Source organism: Chionomys nivalis, chromosome 22 (assembly GCF_950005125.1).
Source record: "Chionomys nivalis chromosome 22, mChiNiv1.1, whole genome shotgun sequence".
Taxonomy (NCBI): Eukaryota; Metazoa; Chordata; class Mammalia; order Rodentia; family Cricetidae; genus Chionomys; species Chionomys nivalis.
The window spans coordinates 38,958,543-38,981,167 of NC_080107.1; the positions used below are offsets into that span (position 1 = coordinate 38,958,543).

Here is a 22,625-nt window from a genome sequence, read left to right on the forward strand (position 1 = left end):
AGCAGAGCTGCTGCACTGAGCATGCGCACCCATGCTGTGAGTTTGCCCAGAGCCCCAGGGACAGGGGACTGCCACCCAGGTAGTATCCATCCCAAGGTCAGGGTTGCTGAGGGCCCCAGAGAGTCAAAGCACTGAGAAGAGGAAGCGGGTGGAGGAGGAGGCCTCCTGGCATTTTTCTGAACCTACACAGGACCTCCAAGCTCATCTCCCTCACGAATCCACATCCCTGAAGATGCCAAGGTCCTTCACAAAGCGGAAAGAAATGACTGCTTGGAACTCAGCAGAAGAGCGCCAGCAGCAAGAGAGGAAAGAGGTGCAAGGGGAAAGAGGAGAGAAAAGGCAGGGAGTCCTTGGGGGAGGGAGGAACCTTTCCCCAGAATGGCAGAGATGCTGGGACTCTGATGTCAGCAGGTAATTATGAAGGAGTAATCCGCTCCCCCACAGAGGGAATGCTCTCTCATTCTAAAGGCCTGAGAGTAACTGCCAATAGGTAGCCAGAGAACCTGAGGCCAAGGGCAGAAGGGAATCAAAGACTAGCCTGGCGCAGCCATGCCTCCACAGATCCTCACAGTGCCTTCAGCTGCCCCCTGGGCCTTCTCTCCAGAGCTACTGCCAAGTAGCTGGAATTGACCCAGTAACCTCTGACCCTCCCCACCAAGGCATGTGAGATCTCTCAGAAGTACTGCCATGCCCAGACTCCTACGGCCATCCAACAAAGTGAATATTAGGCCTCTACTAAGGGGTTTGGTCATAGTCTCGGGTCTTCTGTGGACCAGCTGATGACCTTATTTAAGCCGATCTTACTTTCCCCAAGTGCAAAATGGGACCAGTGTTCAGAATCAGAAACATTAAGAGGATGAGAATATGACTTGTATATAAAACAGACGTGGGGGGGAGGGTACCAAAAGTTCCAAGGCTCAAGGAGAGACAGAAAGGTTGTCCCCAGCCCCCATCTGACAGGCCGATGGGGCACAAGCTCAGTGATGGTGGACCCTGAGATCGTCAGTATCCTCTTCCTGCGCCCACTTCCAAGGAAATTCTCTCAAAGGATAATTACATTGGTTTATGCCAGGGAATGATACATTTGGAGGAAATAAGATGTCTGAAACATGGGCACAGATGGGGCTGGGAAACCTTGGTGACTCTAGTCCATAACTCTCTCTGGGTCAGGATTGTGGACTACGGTCACTGAACACTATTCCTTGAGCTTCAGGTGCAGAATGTGCCTGGAACACAGTAGACAGAAAATACATTTCTTAGTAGCAACTTGTGGCAAGAATTCTGGAGAAGTCAGGGAAGGTGGTGGAAGCGGGGTTTACAGACAGCTAGAGAAGGTGGGGGGAAAGGGGTTTACAAACAGCCTAGGGAAGGTAAGGAAAGGGGGTGACATACAACCTAGGGCTGACCTTGGAGAGAAAAATCCCAGCTTCTCTTCCCAAGCCGCCTTCCTGACTTGGAGCTTGGGGACATAGACCACAGGAGAGTCTATGCAGGAGCTTGGGGACATAGACCAGAGGAGAGCCTATGCAGGAGTTTGGGGGCATAGACCACAGGAGAGCCTATGCAGGAGCTTGGGGACATAGACCACAGGAGAGCCTATGCAGGAGCTTGGGGACATAGACCACAGGAGAGTCTATGCAGGAGCTTGGGGACATAGACCAGAGGAGAGCCTATGCAGGAGTTTGGGGGCATAGACCACAGGAGAGTCTATGCAGGAGCTTGGGGGCATAGACCACAGGAGAGCCTATGCAGGAGCTTGGGGGCATAGACCACAGGAGAGCCTATGCAGGAGCTTGGGGACATAGACCACAGGAGAGTCTATGCAGGAGCTTGGGGACTTAGACCACAGGAGAATCTATGCAGGAGCTTGGGGGCATAGACCACAGGAGAGTCTATGCAGGAGCTTGGAGGCATAGACCAGAGGACAGTCTATGGCAGCCTTCCCTGTGTACCTGGGACCCATTCTTCCTGGAGCAATATATTTTATTCATCACCTGTTTTACTGTCTTGGGCTTGCAGCAAGCTCCTGGTGACCTGGCACCCTGCTGGGGTACTGGGAAGCAGGGAGGACTGGGGGGTGGGGCGCGGGTGATGGACAAGAAGTGCTACCTTTAAAGCGGAGTCCGCGGTTGGGGAGAATGAATGGTGTAGTGAAGAGAGTGAGGAAGATGCTCCTGGCTTTGGCAATCTTCCCGGCAAACACCTCATCCCAAGTCCTCCCGCTAGCATAGGCTAGTCCTCCGTAGCTCACAGAAACCAGCACCCCCAGCGCCCCCTGAGGAGTGAACCAGTCCTCTCCACTATCCCTCGCCCCATCCCCGAGGTGGACATGGCCTTTTAGCTCAGCCCCAGTGGCCACTTTGCATCTTCTCTTTATGTCCTCTCATATGCCGTGACCAGACTTCTCCCAGAAGCGCCCTAGCACTGTGGAACTTTGAATAGTCCCTCTCACCCAGCATATAAATGAGTGTGTTTTCTGAGCCCCAAAGGGGACTCTAGTTTGACTTAGAATATCTGAATAGATTCTGGAGAGTACTTGCCGATGTTGGGTCATGCCACATCATCCCCCCCACACGGACCCCGACTTTCCTGCCGTGAGTAGCTGAGCTCAGAAAAGGGAAGTTAAATTTCGCATCAGACATGTGTCAGATCCCTCTGTCACTGGGGACATGAGAGTGGCTGCCAGGGTACACAGTGTCTCTGAAGGAGTTCTGTTTCTAAACGCAAGGATCACTGTGTAGGCTTGTGGAACACCATGCCTTTCAAAGTGATTCTCAGTTGCGGGTTGCCTTAGGGTACTCATGAATCCAATGGTTCAGAGACGTGAATGGTCTCCATTAAAATAGGCTTCAGATTCCTGCTGCTAAGTTTACAAATGGTGGAAATCCCTGTTATTGGAAACTGAGCCTCATTCCAGATCCCCTACATACAGACAAGGACAGGGTTTCTTCCTGGGAAGTTTCCCCTCATGACACAATTGGGCTCATCCCACCCCTGCCTCTTGAATGTTCCTGGCACCTCCTCTGGGGTAGACCTGAAGAGGTAACAACCTTAACTCCCTACTTCTGTCCCCACAACCATGGAGCCCCTGGAAGGGGTGATGGATCCTCCCTCCCACCAAAACACTATCCTCCTATCTTCCCAGGAATCCTGTTCTCATTCTATCTGGGTCCAGCACAGAAGGAAGGTTCACAGATCCCGGATAGCTCCCCTCCCAAATGGGGTGACAAACACCTGTGAAGAGCAAAAGAAAACAGATCCTTAGTACCCCCCCCCATCCATTCCTTCTTCGTATCTAGAATCCTCTGGTTTTTGCGCCGAGGCCCCGTGGTATTGGTTGGATTTAGTGGTAATGCTGGGTTTAGGAGAAGAATACCTAGTTGAACCCACAACTTCACACTTTGGCCGTGTTACCCATGTCTTTCCAAACACAGTCTTCTCATATGTAAAATCGGGCTAATTTGAACTTGTCTTCCTCAATAGCCCCAACACTGTGCCTGGCACAAAAGAGAAGATTGTCTTCTTGATTGCACCCTTCAGCACCACGAAGCCCAAAACTGCTGTTTAAGTGGGGCCCAGCTTGTAGTTACTTGTGGATCTTCTCCAACTCACCCCTGAGGCTCTGCATTTCAGTGAAGACCAACAGCAACCACTTACGGGGGGGTGGGGTTAATAACTGGCATGGCACTGTGCCACGGCCTCCTTTATGCCGGCATCTACTTAGTGGATCAGCTCAGAACTTGGAATAATTGATTTAGCCAGCAATGGACATCTACTAAGGCAAGCAGAGAATGCTAAGCCAGGACATCTAAAATGTCACTGCTAATCTCTATCTTCAAAGTGAGTTTCTCTGTCATTTGGTTCTGTGTTTAGAGGAAGTCGATCCCCAAGGTGCCCCAAAACCTGAGACCAAGAGTAATGGTTTATTGAGTCATGTGGCAATGGTGGGTTGTCTTTAAAAAAACAAAAAGGTATCAAGGAGAAAAGCCCAACATAGTAGGGAAACAATTCACTCAGAGGCCAAAGTCTGGGGGTGGAAAGAGGGAAGCTTGACCCAAACAGAGCTTTGTTTTGCGGTATTTACAGTGAGGTGGTGTTGGGGGAAGGAGCTGAGGAGCCAGAGAGGGAATCTTGTTGCTGGCCTCAGGGGTCTCTTCGGTGGCTGCCTGCATGGGCTGGAGATATAGAAAGCACACTCGAATCGGCATGTCTTGCAGTGCTCTGAGTAGAGAGCCTTGCCTCACTTCCCAGGAGACAGGCTCACTGCTGCCAGAGGGGTGGCCCGATGGTTGAAAGGCTAGGGGTGCCTGGAGGCTCACAGCAACACGAATGGGAAGGTCAGCTGGCATCCCCAGAAAGTTGCTGGTTGGCTTGCCCAGCAGGTGGCAGAGGCTACAGGTGGTAGCTCCTAGGATGGCTGATGAGTAGACCATTGGCCCCGGGCTAGGACTCATGGGCCAGAAGGACTTGCTTACAGTCCATAATTGCTGGAGTTGTACCGATGAAGATCACACAGGTGGTCCTTGTACACCCTCAGACAGATCTCCCTCTAAGTTCTTTGTGATCCCTTTTTTCTCCTTAGATCACACAGGTGGTCCTTGTACACCCTCAGACAGATCTCCCTCTAAGTTCTTTGTGATCCCTTTTTTCTCCTTTGGTGGGTACCAGCCTGGGTACATTTCTCCTCTAATTTCATCTCTTTTGAGATGGGATGTGTCTTGTTTTCCTGGAACTCCTGTCCCCCACAAAAGGAATCTTGAAGGACAGTTTGGCCTTCTCCAAGGTCATCCTGACTTTCACGGTCCATTAAATTGACCACACGGGGAATGAACCGCAATGCTGGAATTGTGGTTATTTTTCATGTAATAAATAAAGATTCCTTTGTGTGACTCTCTGGGGCCTGTCTCAGGCCAAGTCCTCCTGTTTGCCTGGTTGTTCCCACTGTCCCCATGGCAACTACAGATGGTCGAAGGCCGTGGCGGAGGTGGGCGGTGCACTTGGCCTTGTTGTGGAGCTGTAATAATATGGGGAACCTGGACACATTAAAACAACAACAACATTGCTGGTCAGAGGGGAAGCTGTACCATGGCGTTCCTCCACATCTGCTGACCTTTAAGACAGCACACGTTAATCATTTATCCCCTGCCCATCTGACCATCAAAGATTAACTCCTCTCCAACCCTTCCTCCTTCTCTGGCCTCACCTTTTGAGTTTCTAGCCAGAAAAATGATGGCTTCTTGCCCCCCACCCCTTATGACCGCTTTGACCTTCAACACTCTTGCCTCAAGGAGTAGGCAACAGACAACAGTTATATGTGGCACCTCAAAAACTGAGCACAATGTGGGGTTGCTGGGATGCTCTCTAACCTTGTCTAAATAATGGCAGGTCGGAGTATCTTCTGAAAACCCAAAAAAAATTGTCCCCTGACTGGTCCAAGGGGTTCTGGACTTGAGGGACTTCCCCCAAGCTCAACAGGAAGGTCCTCTTAACCCCACCAGCTTCATCGTCTTTGCCCTTTCTGGCTAAACTGAACAAGAGGTCGCTTAGAGCTGAACACATCTGGCTGACAGAGTACAGGTAAGTCCCCTCCAGGTCATTTCTGGGGCTGTAAGCTACGACAATAAAAGAATGAATGATCCAGCCAGTTTGCCAAGGCTTCTATGCAACTGGACATCCTAAGACCACTGTTTCTCTCTGACCTAGATTTGTACTAACAACCGAAGGGCTATCACTCAAGAAGGCGCTAGAAGAACTCCATAAGTTCTTTGTGAACTTATTTTCCTCAAAATCTTCCCCAAATAGTTCAGGAACCCAGAGCAAGGCACGGTGAAAAAGCAGTCTCGAGGCTCATTGGAACTCACTTTCTAGACAGCAGCCCTGAATACTCTTCACATCTCCCACCACATCTAAGGGACTGGATGGAACAAAGCTGTGGAGGTAACTCAAGACTATTTTCATGAAGGGAACTCCTGGATAGTGCCTCCTAGAGGGACCACAAGCCCCTGCAGGCAGGGCAGCCACTCTCGAGCTTTGCTCAAGTGTAACTTCGCCCTTCTTTACCCTTGCCCTTCAAGGCTTGATTCCTGAATTTTACACAAAACAAAATTTTAACAGACAGGGTTACGGAAAGAGAATAGAATGTCTGGCCTTCTGTTCTCTTCCCTAAACCCGCCAGATACTGCGATCAGCTACTGGCTTCTTATATGACCAACAGCTGCCACCTCTCTAGGCATTCCATCGAACCTGGAGCCTCCCAGCTCTTTGGTCTGGCTTCACTCCCCACCCCAGCCCTCCCCTGCCCACCAAAGGGCCTAGACAACCCCAGGAACTTACTCAGCAGGCTGGAGTTGGGGAAGCGCCAGGCCTCGCTGTAGGAGGAGTAGGGGGTGTGGCTGTAGGCATTGCCAGAATATTCACTTCCTGTTGGGGCACACAGGCGAGAGACCTGTGAGGTTCATGACACCAGCAAGGGGACCGGGATGGGGAGACAGGTCTGTGGGGTTGGCAGGGCTGGGTCTGGAAATGAATGGCACTGGATAGGGCAGGTAAAACCACAACAGGGACAGGGGAGCTCAGGAGGCCACCATATGGGTCACTTTGGAAGGGTCCTTGATACACAGCAGCCCTCCCGAGAGCCCCGGGAGGCAGATGCCACCATCCCCATTTTCCAGATAAAGAAAGTGAGATCTCTATGGACTGCAGAGTGTAGAGACTGCCAAACGGTAGGAGCCAGATTCAAATTCTGCTGCCGGGGACTCTCTACAGAAGGGACTTTCCAAGGGGGCTGGTGGTCGAAGAGGAAATTAATTCTGGGGAAAGCCATGGCCTTGTTTTAGGCAAACTCAGTATATGAACTGACCCAAAGCATGTCAGGTTACCTCTTTCGGTCAGCTGATCCTTGGCTTTCCAAAAAGAATTATTTGTCGAAGAATTTACTGAAGAATTCCCTCACACAATAGCTGCAACGTTGAGCTGAGTACCACACCTACCATTGGTGTGTAATTTAAAGCTCGCAAAGCCTGTTCCTGCAGCGCCCGCCCTTTCTATCGCTCCCGAGCATCCAGTGAAGCCTTCACCCATGCTGCCAGTTTACAGAGGGGAAACTAGAGTAGAGCCTAAGCAAGCAGTTTGGCTCAGCTTGCACCGTTGACCAATGATGGGTCGTGAATTTGACCTTAGAACTCTTGATAATAAATCCCAGGTAATCCCTTCAAGCATTTACCTCGTTTACAAATCCAGCTGATTCTAACTAATTTAATATGCAAAAGCTGTTCACACAGTCTTTTGGAATCACATCGGTGATGTGAGCTAGGCACTGTCTGTGATTTCTTGTCTCCACCCCAGACTTCCACCTACCCACCTTCTACTTCTGGGCTTAGCTCTCTCTCACTCTCTCGCTCTCTCTCTCTTGCTCTCTCTCTCTCTCTCTCTCTCTCTCTCTCTCTCTCTCTCTCTCTCTCGCTCTCTCTCTCTGTGTGTGTGTCTCTCTCTCTCTCTCTCTCTCTCTCTCTCTCTCTCTCTAAGCCTTAAGTGTCCTTGTCTATCAAATGGAGTGAACTCTTGTCCCTGTCTCATGGGATTTGAGTGAGGATTAAACGAGTTGGTGTATTAAGTGCTTAGACTCAAGCTCTTGATAAAAGCAGCATCAATGAATGTTGACTTCCTTTTATTCTCTCCTGAAACAAGTGCTAAAAAAAAAAAAAAAAAAAAAAAAAAAAAAAAAAAAGTTCATGGGCTGGAGAGATGGCTCAGTGGTTAAGAACACTGACTGCTCTTCCAGAAGACCTGGGTTCAATTCCCAGCACCTACTATGGCAGCTTGTAACTGCCTGTAACTCCAGTTTCAGATCTGACAGCTTCACACAGACAGATATACAGGCAAAGTACAAATGCACATTAAATAAATAAATGATTTCTAAAAGTTCAGTGGATACTCATCAGTCACACCGTCAATCAGAAAGGCTGGGCTGCTTCATTACTGAGGAGTTGTCATTTGTATGAGTGGAAGCCAGGGAAGAAACAGAGCTAGGGGAGGTTGCTGAGCCCCCTTTGTGTCTAGCTGTTCCATACCCGGCAGCAAGCTTATGATCGGAACACAAGCACTTTCTTTGGGTTAGGGACAGACGCAAACACAGATCTGGGAGAAAATAGACACGCAAGAAGGAAGGCAGGAAAGGAGGAAGAGAGAAGAAAACTAAGAAATTATCTAATCCAACCATTTACTTATGACTGAAGAATCTTCTCTACGGAAGGCCTCAAGGCTTTCTCCCAAGGCCACACTGCTAAATGAGAGCCTGAATTGAAGCCAGGTTGGTGCGTTCCTCTGCCAATGCTTGCTCCTATAGCCCACAGTAGGAACTAAGCCTGTTGACTGCCTGTGTAGTCTGGTTTCAGCATTCCTTCGGAGAAGGGCAATTCTGTTCTGGCTGTCCAGCAAGGGCCCCCATCCTATGCCCTTCCTCTGGCCTCCCAGTGCTGAACACCGCCGTCTCTAAAGGTCAAGGAAGAGAGCTGAGTAATACAACGTGTGTGTCCTCTCATTTTACCACTCATGCACGCATCCGCTCGCTCGGCATCGGTTTGTTTAGCATATGCTCTGAGTGCCTCTTTGCTCCATCACCGGGACGCTGGGATAGAGGCTGCGTCTGGGTAGTCTATACACCTTGGAGTGCAGCATTTCTGCTAGCAGATCTGTCAACCTATACATAGCCACAGAAAATGAAATGGCACCGTGTCCAGGAAAGGCCAGTCCCCTTTGTTCTTATATCAGATGCCACTAGCTTCTTTCTCTGCCTTCACCTTCACATTCTATTCCAATCAGGCCAATGCTGTCCTAGGCAAAGTGCCTTTGAGTCATTCCAAGGACCACTTCAATGGTAGCAAACAGCCAACCGACCTCTTAGTCTCCCACTTCCTTTGGAATCCATGCTACTCAGTCCCCCACACTGCTTTGCAACCTGCCTACTCTTTCTGCTTCCTCTCTTCCCAGCCCCTTCTTTGTTAGAACTCCACAGTATATGGAAGAACCAACGCCAGCTTCATTTTAACGCCATCAGGGATATCAAGGTTGCTATTTAGTTAATCATCTCAACTCTATTCTTGCCTCTCAACCCTTGATTTCCTCCGCACTGCTTCCTCTCCGACGTTCCCATTTGTGGTGCTTACCACCATCATCCACGAAGCTCCCCAAGCCCTATCCCATGTCTGCTGCCTCTAGCTCTCATCTCTGCAGTCAGCTTGTGGGCAGGTAATGTTCTATTCATCATCAAAACATATCGAGTGTCCCTCTTATCCTTCAGGCCTACTCTCCGAGCTAAAGCAACTGTCGTCTCTTACAAAAACCTGAGCATTGATTCCCTAACTTGTTTCGGTATCTGCAATCTATTTCCTCAAGCACCCGAGCAGCCTTCTAATGCATGGCCCTGCTGCCGCCCGTTTCTGCGCACTCTGCGGGACTTATCTCCGGGTGCTCACTACTCTCCAATCCGCTCATCTTCTTTCAGGATACTGTCATGCTAAATTAGCTCTCCTGCCTCGGGGCCTTTGCACTTGGTCTTCTTTTGGGCCAGGCATGGTCAGCCTCACTTTATCACTTGGTTGACCACTTTGAAAATCTTTTCAGGAAGGTCTTCCTGTCTCTTCAATCTCAAGTAGTTATCTGCTCTCCCTGTGGCTCTCCGTTGATCATCACATTTTATTCCCTTTACATAGTTATCTTCATGGGATATTACGTTTATTCATTCATTGACCGGCTCACTGCTTGTTCCTGTCCATCCCACAAACAGAGGGACAAGCTGAATAGTGATATGTAGATAGTAGAAGTATTAGTAATGAGAGAATAAATGCTGGAGGGATGGCTGGAAAGAAGAATAGGTAAAAGTATGGATACATGGGAAGAAGGAAGAGATATGGATGGATGGATGGATGGATGGATGGATGGATGGATGGACAGAAGGACGGATGGACGGACGGACAGATGGACGGATGGATGGACAGAAGGACAGATGGACGGACAGACGGATGGATGGATGGACAGAAGGACGGATGGACGGATGGATGGACAGAAGGACGGATGGATGGATGGACAGAAGGACAGATGGACAGACGGACGGACGGACGGATGGATGGACAGAAGGACGGATGGACGAATGGATGGATGGATAGAAGGACAGATGGATGGATGGATGGATGGATGGATGGATGGATGGATGGATGGATGGAAAAGCTGATGGGTAGAAAGAAGCATGGGATGATATATGTGTGTATATATAAAGATGGATGGATAAGAATAAGCAGATGGATTAATAAAAAAGGAAGATGGTTGACTGAAAAGAGAAAATGGAAGGACAGGAGAAAGCATGGATAGATGTCAGGATGAATCTAACTATCTAGTCTGCTGGTTCTATTTTCTAACTGATATCAAAGCCCTGAGCTATTTGCAGGGTCAGGATGTAGCTTGCGTCTTTATGGTATGATGGAATGCAGTGTGGGAAAACGGAAAGAGGCACAGACGCTAAATCAAGACTTGTGTTTGAATGACTCAGTCACTTAGTACCATCCCTTAGCATACCATTTGGTTCTTATAGACCTTGGTTTCCCTAGCTAGGAAACTTGGATTCTACCAGCCTCCAAGATTTATTATAAGGATAAAAGAGAAATAAAGTTACGCATATAAATGGCCAGGTATGCAGAAATGTGTAATAAATGATCACTTATTCCTTTGCAAACTGATTGAAGAATGTAGCTGGCAAGCCTTATTTAAGCCCTTAATCATGTGCCTTACATGTATGCAGTAGGGGCTTACTGAGTTAAGTGACTTTAATGGGAAAAAAAAAATCCCCCTTCGGTCAACTGACAGATCATAGGCAGTGGTAAGAGATGAATATGGTGTTATTTTTCTACGAAAGACCTTCCTACAGGAGTGCTCTCAGGAACCAGGTGACTCATTTTAATGGCATTGCGTTTCCTGAAAACCAATGCAGATACAGCTTACTGGAGATCCTCACTGTGTGCGGTGAGACCCTTCCCAGCTGCAGTTCACTTGCAGTCTACGTAGCGGGTGTGGTGAGTGCATGTGTGTGTGTGTGTGTGTGTGTATGCATGCATGCACACAGCAGCACACGTATGCTCGTGTGTGATAGTGTTTCTTCACAGCACCCACTCTCGGAGAGGTCTTCCTAGAAGCAGTCCTTCCCTTGTCTTCTGGCTCCCCCCCCCCCCCACGTCATACTCTGGCCCGAGGAACCCCTTGCCCCGGACCTGCCCCCAAGAACCATTCATAATTGGGGGGGGGGGATCTTGCTTTATGTCGTTTCCTTCTCCTCTAAGCAGGCAGCAGGGAACGCAGAGGGCTTGGAAAGGGGAGGTGCAGGGAGCAGACTGGAGCCTAGGATTTTGATTGAGAGGCCCCATTATCCACACTCTTAAAAAAATAACCGAATCTTTTCCTTTTTTATCTTGACCAATCTCATTTCACGCTCCACAAGAGGGAGGGAGGGAGGGAGGGAGGAGAGAGGGAGTCCGGGGCCAGGAGGGAGAGAGGAGTCAGAATTCTGTATTTTCAACGCTGCATTAACCACATCGCCACGGTAACCGGGCAGCAACAAGTGCCAGCTCAGCAGGTTCCCAGGAGCAAAGCCTCCTCTCCTTGATCCCTCCCCTCTCTCTGCCTAAGAGAACTCAACCCACCTGCCTGTGCACAGGGTGCCCGGAGTGGGTGGGTGGCTGGCAAACATTAACCCCTGCCGGGGGAAGCAGACTTGGTGGAATGGGGCCAAGTCTTTAGGGTCAGAGGCAGGGAGGTTGGTACAGGGTTGTTATTGGGGTGTCACACATGGCCCTGAGTACAGAGCCCTCCCCCCAAAGCTTCAGACCCTTATACCTATATGGGCAGTAGAAATGGTTCCATTCTAACCTTACCCATAGATCCCTGGAGCTTTCCCACATGGCTCCTAAAAGACTGGGACTTTCCCAAAGAAACTATTCATTTGTTCAGACCCTGAAATCCTGGGTCATTGGATCATGACTGGCAGACAGACACCAAAAGGACTGTCAAGCAAGATTCCAGGGCATTTCAAAATGAATGTGAAGGACTCTTAGCTCACACTCTGTGGCATCCTTACAGTAGGTAGAGCCTGGGCCTTACTCAGTGCTGAGTGAGTGTGGACCGCAGAGGAAGGTCTATTTCATCACCGATCATCTCATCACCGGTGTGTCCATTATCACCGTTACCTTCATCATAATCATCATCGTCATCACCATCACTCAAATTTCAGAATTTATTGAAGAGGCAAACTGAGGTTCATCTGATTTCATTTAAATCACAGGAGACCAGGGGATTGGGCTTGTGTTTGTCTTACGGTGTTTATTTCATACTCTTCCACTTGAACGCAGTGCAAGAGAAGGAAGCAGGGGAGCTTGGATGTGAACATAGGTCTGTCTATGTGGGGAGTCTGGGGAGACTAAGCTGAGAGGGGTCCAGTAACCAAGCTGGCACTGGGGATTTTCTCTAGGTGCTTTTATGAAGGTACCCCTTTGGCCCATCCTTCAGTGTCCTTTGGGAAGCCTGTGTGTGAGTGGGACCTGGCCTATCTCTTGTCACCTACTGTTGCCCATTTCTTTGACACTTCCCTCTTCCCATGCTTACGCCCAGTCCCTCAACGCTTACCTGCCACCATGCCTGCGATAGCAGAAGAGGCATAGCTGCCCTGTCCACTGGTGGGGATGTGGGGTGGGTATCCAGGCAGCGTGGGCCCCACCATCTCTCGCCCTGGTAAAAGACACCAAAGAGTCATTAGTTGGCGTATAGGTGGCTCCCAGGCTCACCAGCCCACCCTGCCGAGGCTCAGCAAGTCCTCTCCTCAGTCAATAGCGCCGGAGCCCCAGCCATTCTCTAAACCTGCTAGTTCTCTCCTCTGAGCCCAGCTTCTCATTTTCTCTGGAAGAAAGAGGCTCACCAAGCAAGGGGCTCTTGTAACTGCAGCCCTACTTAGTTCCCCACTCCCTAGGAGCTTTATTTTCACAAGTATTTTATTCCTCTACAAAAAAAATCAAGGTCTTGGGTGCCAGGGGTGGTGCCCCCTTAGTATTTCTCTCCCTGTCCATCCTAAAAGTCAGCCCCAGTGGACTAAATAAATACACGAGAGGCCACAGAACTCAGGGCACCATGTTTCACCTGGCTTTCAAACGAATGACGAAAGCAGGCCTTGTGAAATAGAGAGAGATGGATGATCCATCACTGTCCTTTGGGGGATGTATGGCAGACAAAGCTAATCAACCACAGAGGAAGCTCCTGCTGGTTGGCCTGGACTTCCAGGTGGATATAATTAATCAGAAAAGTAAGGGACACAAAACATGTTGACGATTCCTGATATAAAAGGAACACCACTGAGGGACTGCTGTCTTTCCCACAGGATCTTAAGTGGCATTCTTATCAATTGTACTTAAAAAGCCGTTTCCAGGATGTTTCATCCCCGATTGACCTCTGCTGATATGTGATTTGTGGCATGCCTACATCCTCATGACACCAAGGCATCCCTATGAGCCCCCGTCTCCCTGAATCTGTCTTTCCTTCGCATCCCTTCTGGGAGACCTCACTTGACCCTCTGGTGTTCTCTCCATCTACCCCAGCCCAAGAACCAGAGTCCTTGGACTGCTTGCCTCCTCATTGTTCCTGTTCTGTGGGCCAGACCAGAATCTGCACATCCTGGCTGCCCAGGTCTCTTCGTGGGATGAACACTGACTCAGAATATTTAGTAATGATGGCCAGTCCATTCTGAAAATGCTCCGATATGAATAATGAATTACTTGGGCAAACTAGTTCTTAGTGATGTTTGTAGAATTCCATCTCGGTGATACTGATGTGATTGGCTAGTAAATTCTTTGTTGGGCAGCTGTCCTGTGCATTAAAGCGTATTGAGCAGAATCCCTGGCCTCTACCCACCAGATTCCAGTACACTAGGTGAGTACAAAGTATCTCCAGACATTGCTATATGACACCAGGGTGGAGGAAGCAGGGATAAAATCACTCCTAGTAGAAATACCCTTGTGTCAGATGATAGCCACTCGGCCCAAACGCTTTCCACCATCTTCCTGTGAGCCCCTGTCAACCAACTCTCTATGTCACAGACTGACACCTCTTCCCATATACCCTCCAAGATCCTTCATCCCTACACTTTTTGGAAGGGAACCTAGCTAATGATAAGAAATGGGAAGGTACATACCATGACCCCGTGTGAACTGTCAGCCCCATAGGGACTCACTCCTTCTTACCCCATGAGGACAATTCTTTCATTCAACAGTGCTTATTGAGAAAGTTCTAAGAACTAGGCATTTGAGGACTTAGCAGAGAGAGAGAGAGAGAGAGAGAGAGAACTGAAGAGCAAAGCTTCACACTAAGTTGAGACGGATCTTAAGTTAAGATGAACTTTAGATGCAGCCCAGCGAACAACACCTGCACTTTCAAGTTCTGCCCTTTTTCCAGAGAGACGGGACTGGAAACCAGAGGACTATGGGTACTCATCCTGCTTCTCTGGCTTTCTATTTGCCCTGAGATCAGTCATTCTGACCCTAAGCCTGTTCCTCAATGGGGGCGGTGGTGAATATACGCAGCCTTATACAAACTGGTCCTACAACTCTGAGGATTTGAATATAATTCAACCTGTTCCTCACACTCTAGGTAGACACTGGCTAGTGCAATGGACTAGAAATGTTCATATCGGTGAAGTTCTTGCAGAAAAACATCCTGTCAGAAATAAGCTGTTAGCATTCATTATTTAAAATAGCATTAGGATTTTTAAACAGCAGAACATCAGTTTCAAATTGACCCGCCTTTCCTGAGTATCTAACTCTGACTGGTCTACTAAACAGGTGGTCTCTGTTCACCTGACATAAGGGCATCAGGAAAACAAAGGAAGGGCTGGAAACACGGGGAAAGAAAAGGGAACTGTGACATATTTAGAATGAGGAATAAAAAGAAGATTTACCCCAAGTCAACTTTGACAAGGAGTCAGCAATATGATGCCATTGCTGGGGACGATGGTTGGGAAAGGGGGTTTGAGGGACTGGGAACAGGATGATGGACAGCAGGGCGACATATTAGAAAGAGACAGGGAGGGCTTGCTTAGGCTTCATGCATTTGCTTTTCTTCTCTCTGACCTACTAGAGGGAAGGAGGAAGCAAGAAAGAGGGAAGGAAGAGAATGAGGGGGAAGTAGTGAGGGAGGGGGAAGACAGGGAGAGACAGAGCAAGGGGGAAGGGGAGAAGGGGGGAGAGAGAGATTTTGAAATTGAGACTGAATACTAGATCTAGGCAAGACTATGAACAAGTTACTTAATTTTTCCAGACCAATATCTTCCTATCTGCCACACAAAGATGTAATTCAGAGAAGAGCTTGTAACTTGGGTTCACCTTATTTCCTGGCTGGTGGGACTTCTAGGCACACTGTGTGGTGGATTTTGAGGCAGGGTCCATGTCTCCCATGAATTAACATTAGTTCTGGCTTTCTGGCCTTCTATTTGCTAACGCCATTCTGTTGCTCCCTGGGCCCTTTCTCACGCTGGGAGCCTGTGGTCCCACGCCTCCCGCCCTCCTGGCCATTGTCCGCCACCTGAACAGCAGCTTCTTCTAGGCTGTCTAGCGTATATAGACTTCCTGGCCACACACCTCAGGCCACGGTTTAACCCATGATCTCTATCCGTGGGGCCTCACCCCATGAATGCCAACTCTTGTGAAAGAACTCACTGGTCTCTGTCCCTATTCAGGGATCTGAATCTTCATTTCTCCTCAGTTATGTAATTTTCTCTCAGCAAGAAAGATTTCTGAATCAATGGCCCAAAATGACCACTGAAGACCTTCCCCTAATAAAACCTCCTGGAAAGACAAGCAGGACACTGCCCTACCCAAACAGTACCTTCACTCTGTCTCAACAGTCCCACAAAACTCTCTGCTTCCATTTCTTTTATTTAAAGAAGATGTATTTGTTTCTGTATTTTATGTCTATGGGTGTTTCGTCTGTATGCGCATCCTCACACCAGAATAAGATCCCCCAGGACTGCAGTGATAGAAGGTTATGGGCCACCGTGTGGGTGTTAGGAACTGAACTCGGGCCCTCTGCAAGAGCAGCCAGTGCTCTTCATTGCTGAGCCGTCCCTCCAGCCACTCTGCTTTAGTTTCTGAAAGAACAAGATTCTGTAGTGTGGGAATGCAGCTCAGCAGAGCACTTGTGTGGCTTGAATTTAATGCCCAGTATTGGAAACAAACAAACAAACAATAACAACAAAGTCAGAGGGTCAAGAATCTTGAACCACATCCACGCCTTTAATCCCAACACTCAGAGGCTAGAGGTCTACAGTGAGTTCCAGGACCGCCAGAGTGACATAGTAAGAACCTGTCTCAAAAGCAAGAAATAAAACAACAGAGAATCTTGAACAATCTACGAAACAAATCAACAGAAGCCACCAGTTGGAGATGAACACACCCTTTGGTCAGACACACCCTCTTTCCCATTCTGTTTTGAAGGCTCTTCATAATCAATTTCTCTTTACTATTCAATTCCACCTCCTTGGCACTTCCATTGGGGGCCTCTTTTTAAAATGTTGACATGGGCATCAACATAGGTTGGCAGGCTACAAAGTGGGGTTCTCTCGGAAAATTCTGGAACCCCAGAGCTCTTGGTAAATATTCTAATTAGAGGTAGATTGCAGGAACTGAAAGCCACCGGCTAGAGGAAGGAATCCAGAGGGGTAGAGGTGATTTTAGACTATTTCATCTGGCCCCTTTGATGTCTGCCCTCTGTGTAACCCCTTTTCAATGCCTTATCTTGTTCTGAGAGCAAGGAGAATTTATGGCAACCCAGAAATCTCTTTGGCAGGACTAAATATAATTTGTACAGAAGAATGGAGGAGGATCCTGGGCTCCTTGATGATAAAAACCTAACTGCAGCTTTCCCATCCGCTGAGCTGAAGTCAGTCTCAGAACAGCAAGGACAAGGATGTCCTTGATGTCACTGTCGTGGGCAGTGAGTTGGAATCCAACAGGCGGCTGGGTGGGTAGGTGGGTGGGGGTGTTTTCAAGGGGGCTACCAGGAACTGGAGGTAAATCTCACTACTGCCCAAGTCCTAGTGTTTCCTGTTTCTTGGCTGACCCAGAAAAAATGCCGAGGCTCAGAGAACAGTCATTCTGGAGACAACACTCACAGAACCCAGGGAGAAAATGTCTGTGAAACAGGTAAAGGAGGTTCAGCAGGTGGCAGGGTCACAGAGATGAGGGGGCTGGGAAGATCCAGGCAGGACTGAGCGTGGCTCACTTCCGACTCTCCCTTCCACCCTCCTTTCAGGCAGAATATCCCGGGAATGCATCGCTCTCTGCCTCCTCCTCTTTCTCTCAGGTTTAGCTCTTCCCCTGGTTGGTAGGTTATAGTTCCTGGGCTCCTAAGCTCAGTCCATTTCTAACGTTCCTCCACCCCTACATGTTCTCTCGACCTCGTGAGGACTCAGTCAAGTGATGGGTATTTAGGGCCCATTTTGGCCAGCCCTCAGGTGGGAATGATCTGCACCAATTGCCTGAACTCGGCTTAAACACTAGCAGGCACCTACCTTGTCTCTAAACTGAAGATCTGGGCTTGGCTCTCTTAACTCCAGTCCTAACTTGCTCCTTGCTCTTGGATCCCTGGATCCCAGATCCCACAAGCCTGTTCACTTTGTGCTCTTCTTACGGCCTTTGCCTCTATACTAGATTTTAATGTTGTGGCCAGCCGTTCAGGAGCGATCCCATCTAGGCCTGGCTGAGGGGGTCACCTGGCTGAGGGTCTTCTAAGCTACATATTTGGTTACCTAATGCCTGGGTGACCACCTGGTGTCTGCTGTCAGCTGCTTTAGCCCACGGACTGGATGACCTCCTAGTCCTGTAGCTGACTTGGAGGGCAGGTCCACTAAATTAACAGACAAGAGAAGCATCAGCCCTGATTGTACGTATTGATAGGGATACTTCCAACTTTAAAAGGTGATAGAATGGGAGAAAGTGTGGGGCTTGGGGCGAGGAAGTCTGCCCTAGGCTGTTCTAACTATAAGCCATAATGCAGCCTATGTCTCGGGGTGGTGGTGGCATATGCCTTTAATCCCAGCACCCAGGAGGCGGAAGCAGACAAATCTCTGAATTCAAGACCAGTTAGTCAACCCAGTGAGTTCCAGAACAGTTAATGTTACACAGAGAAAACCTGTCTCAACAAAAAGAAGGAGGAGGAGGAGGAGGACAGGGAGGAGGAGGGGGAGGAGGGGGAGGAGGAGGAGGAGGAGGAGGAGGAAGAAGAAGAAGAAGAAGAAGAAGAAGAAGAAGAAGAAGAAGAAGAAGAAGAAGAAGAAGAAGAAGAAGAAAAGCCTGTGTCTGTGACAATTTGTCTATACTTCCGGCTGCTGTCTGTCCTTCTCTTTCAGCCACAACTCTGCAGTTCACACAGTAATGGCAGAACTGCTCTGGATCACGTGCCTGTCACCCTCAGCCATATCCCTCACCTGCTTCCCAGCCTCTCATCCCCGTGAGGCAAACAAGTGAGCCCTGCTCCGCAGCCTCTGTGCCCTTACAAGCACAGACCATCTCTTCCCCCTCCTCCACCTCCCATTCTGTGTCCTCCGGCTGACATAATTTCACTCAGCTCACAGGTTTGTGCCTTTTAATCACTCCGCTCAGAACAAATGAGCCATCTCTGCTGACTTCACTCTCCTGAAATCTCAAACCCCAAGTCAACACTTTTTCCCTTTCTTCAGACTCTTAACCACTGCCTCTCCGCCCTCACATTGCCCGTCTCCCTCACAGGAGTGTGTGGATGCACAGGGAAGGGAAAAATACCAGCTGTCAGACAATAGGAAATACTAAGCCTGGGCTTAGATCAGGGCCTTCAGAACCGCTGAGGCAATGGGAGCCAAAGTCACACTGCTGCGGCTTCTCAAGCCTGTGGGCCTCTGGAGGCAGCATTCCTGCTTCAGACGGAGCTACCCTGCTCTGGCTGGGACACCCAACTTTGGCAAAGGCTTTCATTTCAAATGCAAGAAAGCTGTAGAATATTGGAAAACTGCTGGTCCAGATAGCCTAGACCGCCCAACTCTGCGCTGTCCCTGACCGAGTCTCCCTGCCTCACTCATCACCTCTCGAGGTTTACAGGGCCAGAGAGCAGGAGACAGGGAGGCATGCCCTCTGCCATGAACTGTCCAGACTCAAAAGGAGACATCTCTCTTCACACAGGAGGCTTCCAAAGGTGGCAGCTCGCTTCCTTTCTTGGTTCTGCCCCCCCAGGGCCCCCACTATAATAGTCAGATATCTGAAGACTTTCAGGGGTCTCTGCCTCTGCTCAAACCCCACTTTGATGCTCAGGTCCTGACTTGTTGCGATAATGTCCTGTTTGGAAGATCCAGTCGGGATTAGACACACGAGAGGTCAGCCCTTACTCTGTTCCCATCTGGAGATTGTAGTTAGACCCCTCTTCCTCTTGGACTGTTTCCTTTATCAGGATATAGAGGTTTGCTCCAGACGTCCCTAGCCTACTTCAGGCTTTAAGCCAGAACAAAAACCTCAACACCTCCAGCTGCGAAGCTGTGCAAGTCACCAAGAATGAGGGAGGCCTTCAGTGAATGGTGCCGCCACTCCCCTGGACGTGAAGCTGGCCACAAATGGTGACCGACATTCCTTCTCAGAAAGTTGATCCAGAAATTGGCTCAAGAGCCTCCCCCCACACACACATTTTGTCTTTGTTTCTTTTTGAACCTATTTTTGAAAAGTTTACATTTTACAGCACCTTGCTCCTTTGTATGCGTCCCTATTTCCTCATAGGCTTTTGATGCGATGTCTCCCACTTGCCGGAACCCCCAAAATGACTGTTTTTGATTCCTAACTTCTCCCAAAAGGAAAGAACCATGTGCTGAATAAACTAGAGATTAGGGTGGCGGTGGACTAGATCTGGGCTAAAGATGGGACTAGCCTCAGACCGGAGGACTTTGGGATGGATGGCCTTGATGACCTCCCTCCCACCCCACGACACTACAGAGCCCGGGACCTCCCTGTCGTACCTGAGAGGAGGGCCTGGCCCGTGAACTGCCCGTACACGGAGGCAGCATGGGGAAAGGCATTGAAGGGTGGGACCGAGGCACCTGCTGGGCCCCCAGAGCCGACTTGCTGCAGATCCAAAAAGGCGGAGCTAGATAAAGAGGAAGGGGTGGAGCTAGAACTGGAGAGCTCTGGGGTTTCCTGCTTTATGGCGAAGGGTGAATGAGGATCTGCCGGAGGGAGGGAGACAACAAGGAGAGAGGGGTGTGAGATGATGGGGCGGGAACATGCACAAACCAAGCCATGAGATGGGCCGAGGGGATGGGGACAGGCAGGCCGGGCTGCTGATGGGTAGCCGGGTCTACACAGTGTTCCTCGGATGGAATGAGATGGGGGAACTGGAGGCTCTACCGCCCTGCTGCGCCACCTGCCGGTGTAGATGGATGGGGCAACTGAAGTATGTGTGTACTCAGCCTCTCCCTGCAAGAGGGAGTGAGGAAATCGGGGGGGGGGGGGGGGGGGGGGGGAGCAGAGACCGAAGGCTCCATCCCTTTGTTCCAGTTTGAGGCCCAGTCGGCATAGCCCACTTCCTTTCCAGGTCAGCACCCCAAACACCTTCCTCCTGCCAGCCAGACACTTCTGCCTTCCCCTGCCCCAAGCCCATCCTGACCCTCACAGTAGGGTCCAGATGGCTCAGGAGCCTCTGGGCATCCTACCTGCCACCACCGGGTAGGTCTGGTGAGTCGAGAGGTTGCGTCCCAAGGGTGTATTGGAAGGTGTCAGGGTGGCCTTCCCGTCATCCAGGGCACTGTTGAGTAAGGGCAGTGGGTACAGCCCCTGAAGAACAAAGAGAAGTCAGCAGGGGAGAACGAGGCCCCTGAGCAAGCCTGTCTTCCTTCTGGCCCCAGTCTGCCCAGGAGAAGCTCCCTTGCTCATTGTGCCTTCCTTCTTGTTCACTCTTGGCTCAACACGGCATGCTTGATGGGGTCATATCCTCCTGCTCAAAGACCTGAAAACTCTTCAGGACCTGACTTGGAGTTCCCCCTTTCAAGCTTCAGAATAGAATTCAAGGTCTATGGGTGGCATAGAAACCCAGGTATGTGATGGGGACGGCCATCAGAGGATCACGTCCTGACTGGCTGCTGCTGTCCTTCCTATCTCTTCACATGGTTAGGACCCATAAACAGGACATTGTCTAGGGCTGGAGCAGGGAGTGGGTGGGGACTGCTCAGAAACTCTCTGTCTACCAATAACTGATTCTGGCTTAGGTAGGAAATGCAAGTGCAGAGCTGAAGACACCCCCTCCTTCACTCGGAGGGTAGGTGAAGCAAGGATTCCAGCTCCAGCGCTCACACTACCAACTGCTACCCCAGACCGATGGCAGCGGTCACGGCTACACTTGCTCACATTTGGGCTTTGCTGCTATCATTCCTGTTGAGCAACCCAGCGATACGAGCCAGTAAGGCTATGTCAGATTTGCATTACACTTGCAAGTAGAAACATTTAGTTTTGCCATGAAGGATGCACAAGGATTCATTTTGTTTCAAGAATTTTATACTCGGGGTCATCTTCAATAAGAGCTCGTTTCGACTCCTACTGGCGTTCCCTGGTATGAGATGGCTCAGACACTCTTTGAAAAAAATAATTTGTTAGGCTAAAGACATGAGCATAGCCTACCCGCCCCTTGGCTCCCTGCTGTCCTTCCCAGGGAAAGACAGCTCACATCCACTGCACACACCCTGGTCGCGCAGTTCACAAAAGCACTATATGAACTGCTGTACGAGACTGGAATCGAGGAGTGTACCCTGGTTATATAACAGTTCTGCTGATGACAATTGCTTTCTGTAATTTCCACTGAGCTCAGTTCTCCAAGGAGTCACAATGCTTTCTGGTTGCATGCAGGGCACTTTTGGAAGCTGCAGTCAATTCTGGAGGCCACCAGGGCACCATCAGCATGGAGCAGCAATTACGTACTAAATGGCACTCTGGTTCCATTCTTCCAAGAGGGCCTACTTAGAGACAGGGTGGAGTTGCTCAGAGTCAGATTCTAATGAAACTGAACAAAACACCTAATTTCTAGAGAATGTAAGAAAAGTTGGAAATGTCTTGTGAATGTGTGGATTTGACCGTAAAACACTGAAAATCAAACTTCTGTTCCAAAGTCAGGCCAAAGAGGAAGGGAAAGCTAAGTAGCTAGAGATTTGGGTGATGTTGCGTTTAACATCTTAAACATGCCAGTGATGACTGGATTATTTTTTCTGGGCTTGAACTTGAATTGGGGGCAGGAGAGAATAATGATTCAGAACTGAAAAAAATGACTTAAGGTCTTGATTCGGCAACAATCTGTAGGAAATTGTGATCTGTTTGAACTCTCTGAGCCTTGGTTGTTTTTCCTCCCCTACCTTTAAGGATAGGGGGTCCTAGAATCTATGGCACAAGACTGATTAAGTATTAATTGTGATTTTAAATAAAGTGTTGCTTGGCCCAGAATACTCAGCAAGCACAGATGTTCAGCAAGAAGTGATGATAGATGTATTTTACTATGATGGAAAAAGTCACTAACTGCCACATTCCTGGCCTGTCTTCATAACA

At 49.3% G+C, this 22,625-nt stretch overlaps 1 protein-coding gene across 2 annotated transcripts in view; it reads right to left on the minus strand.

Moving 5' to 3' along the window:
• Positions 1–3,941: 3,941 nt before the first annotated feature.
• Positions 3,942–22,625, minus strand: part of Pax8 (paired box 8) — a 59,137-nt gene continuing 40,453 nt past the window's right edge. Inside the window, exons 8-12 of one of the 2 annotated variants that reach the window (XM_057755033.1) lie at positions 20,750–20,870; positions 20,057–20,263; positions 12,667–12,768; positions 6,334–6,420; positions 3,942–5,033 (exon numbers count right to left, since the gene is read on the minus strand). In XM_057755033.1, coding sequence (XP_057611016.1) covers positions 4,957–5,033; positions 6,334–6,420; positions 12,667–12,768; positions 20,057–20,263; positions 20,750–20,870 — 594 coding nt within the window. In that variant the 3' untranslated portion in view covers positions 3,942–4,956. The remainder of the gene's footprint in view (positions 5,034–6,333; positions 6,421–12,666; positions 12,769–20,056; positions 20,264–20,749; positions 20,871–22,625) is intronic. The other variant, XM_057755034.1, reaches the window with a different exon arrangement.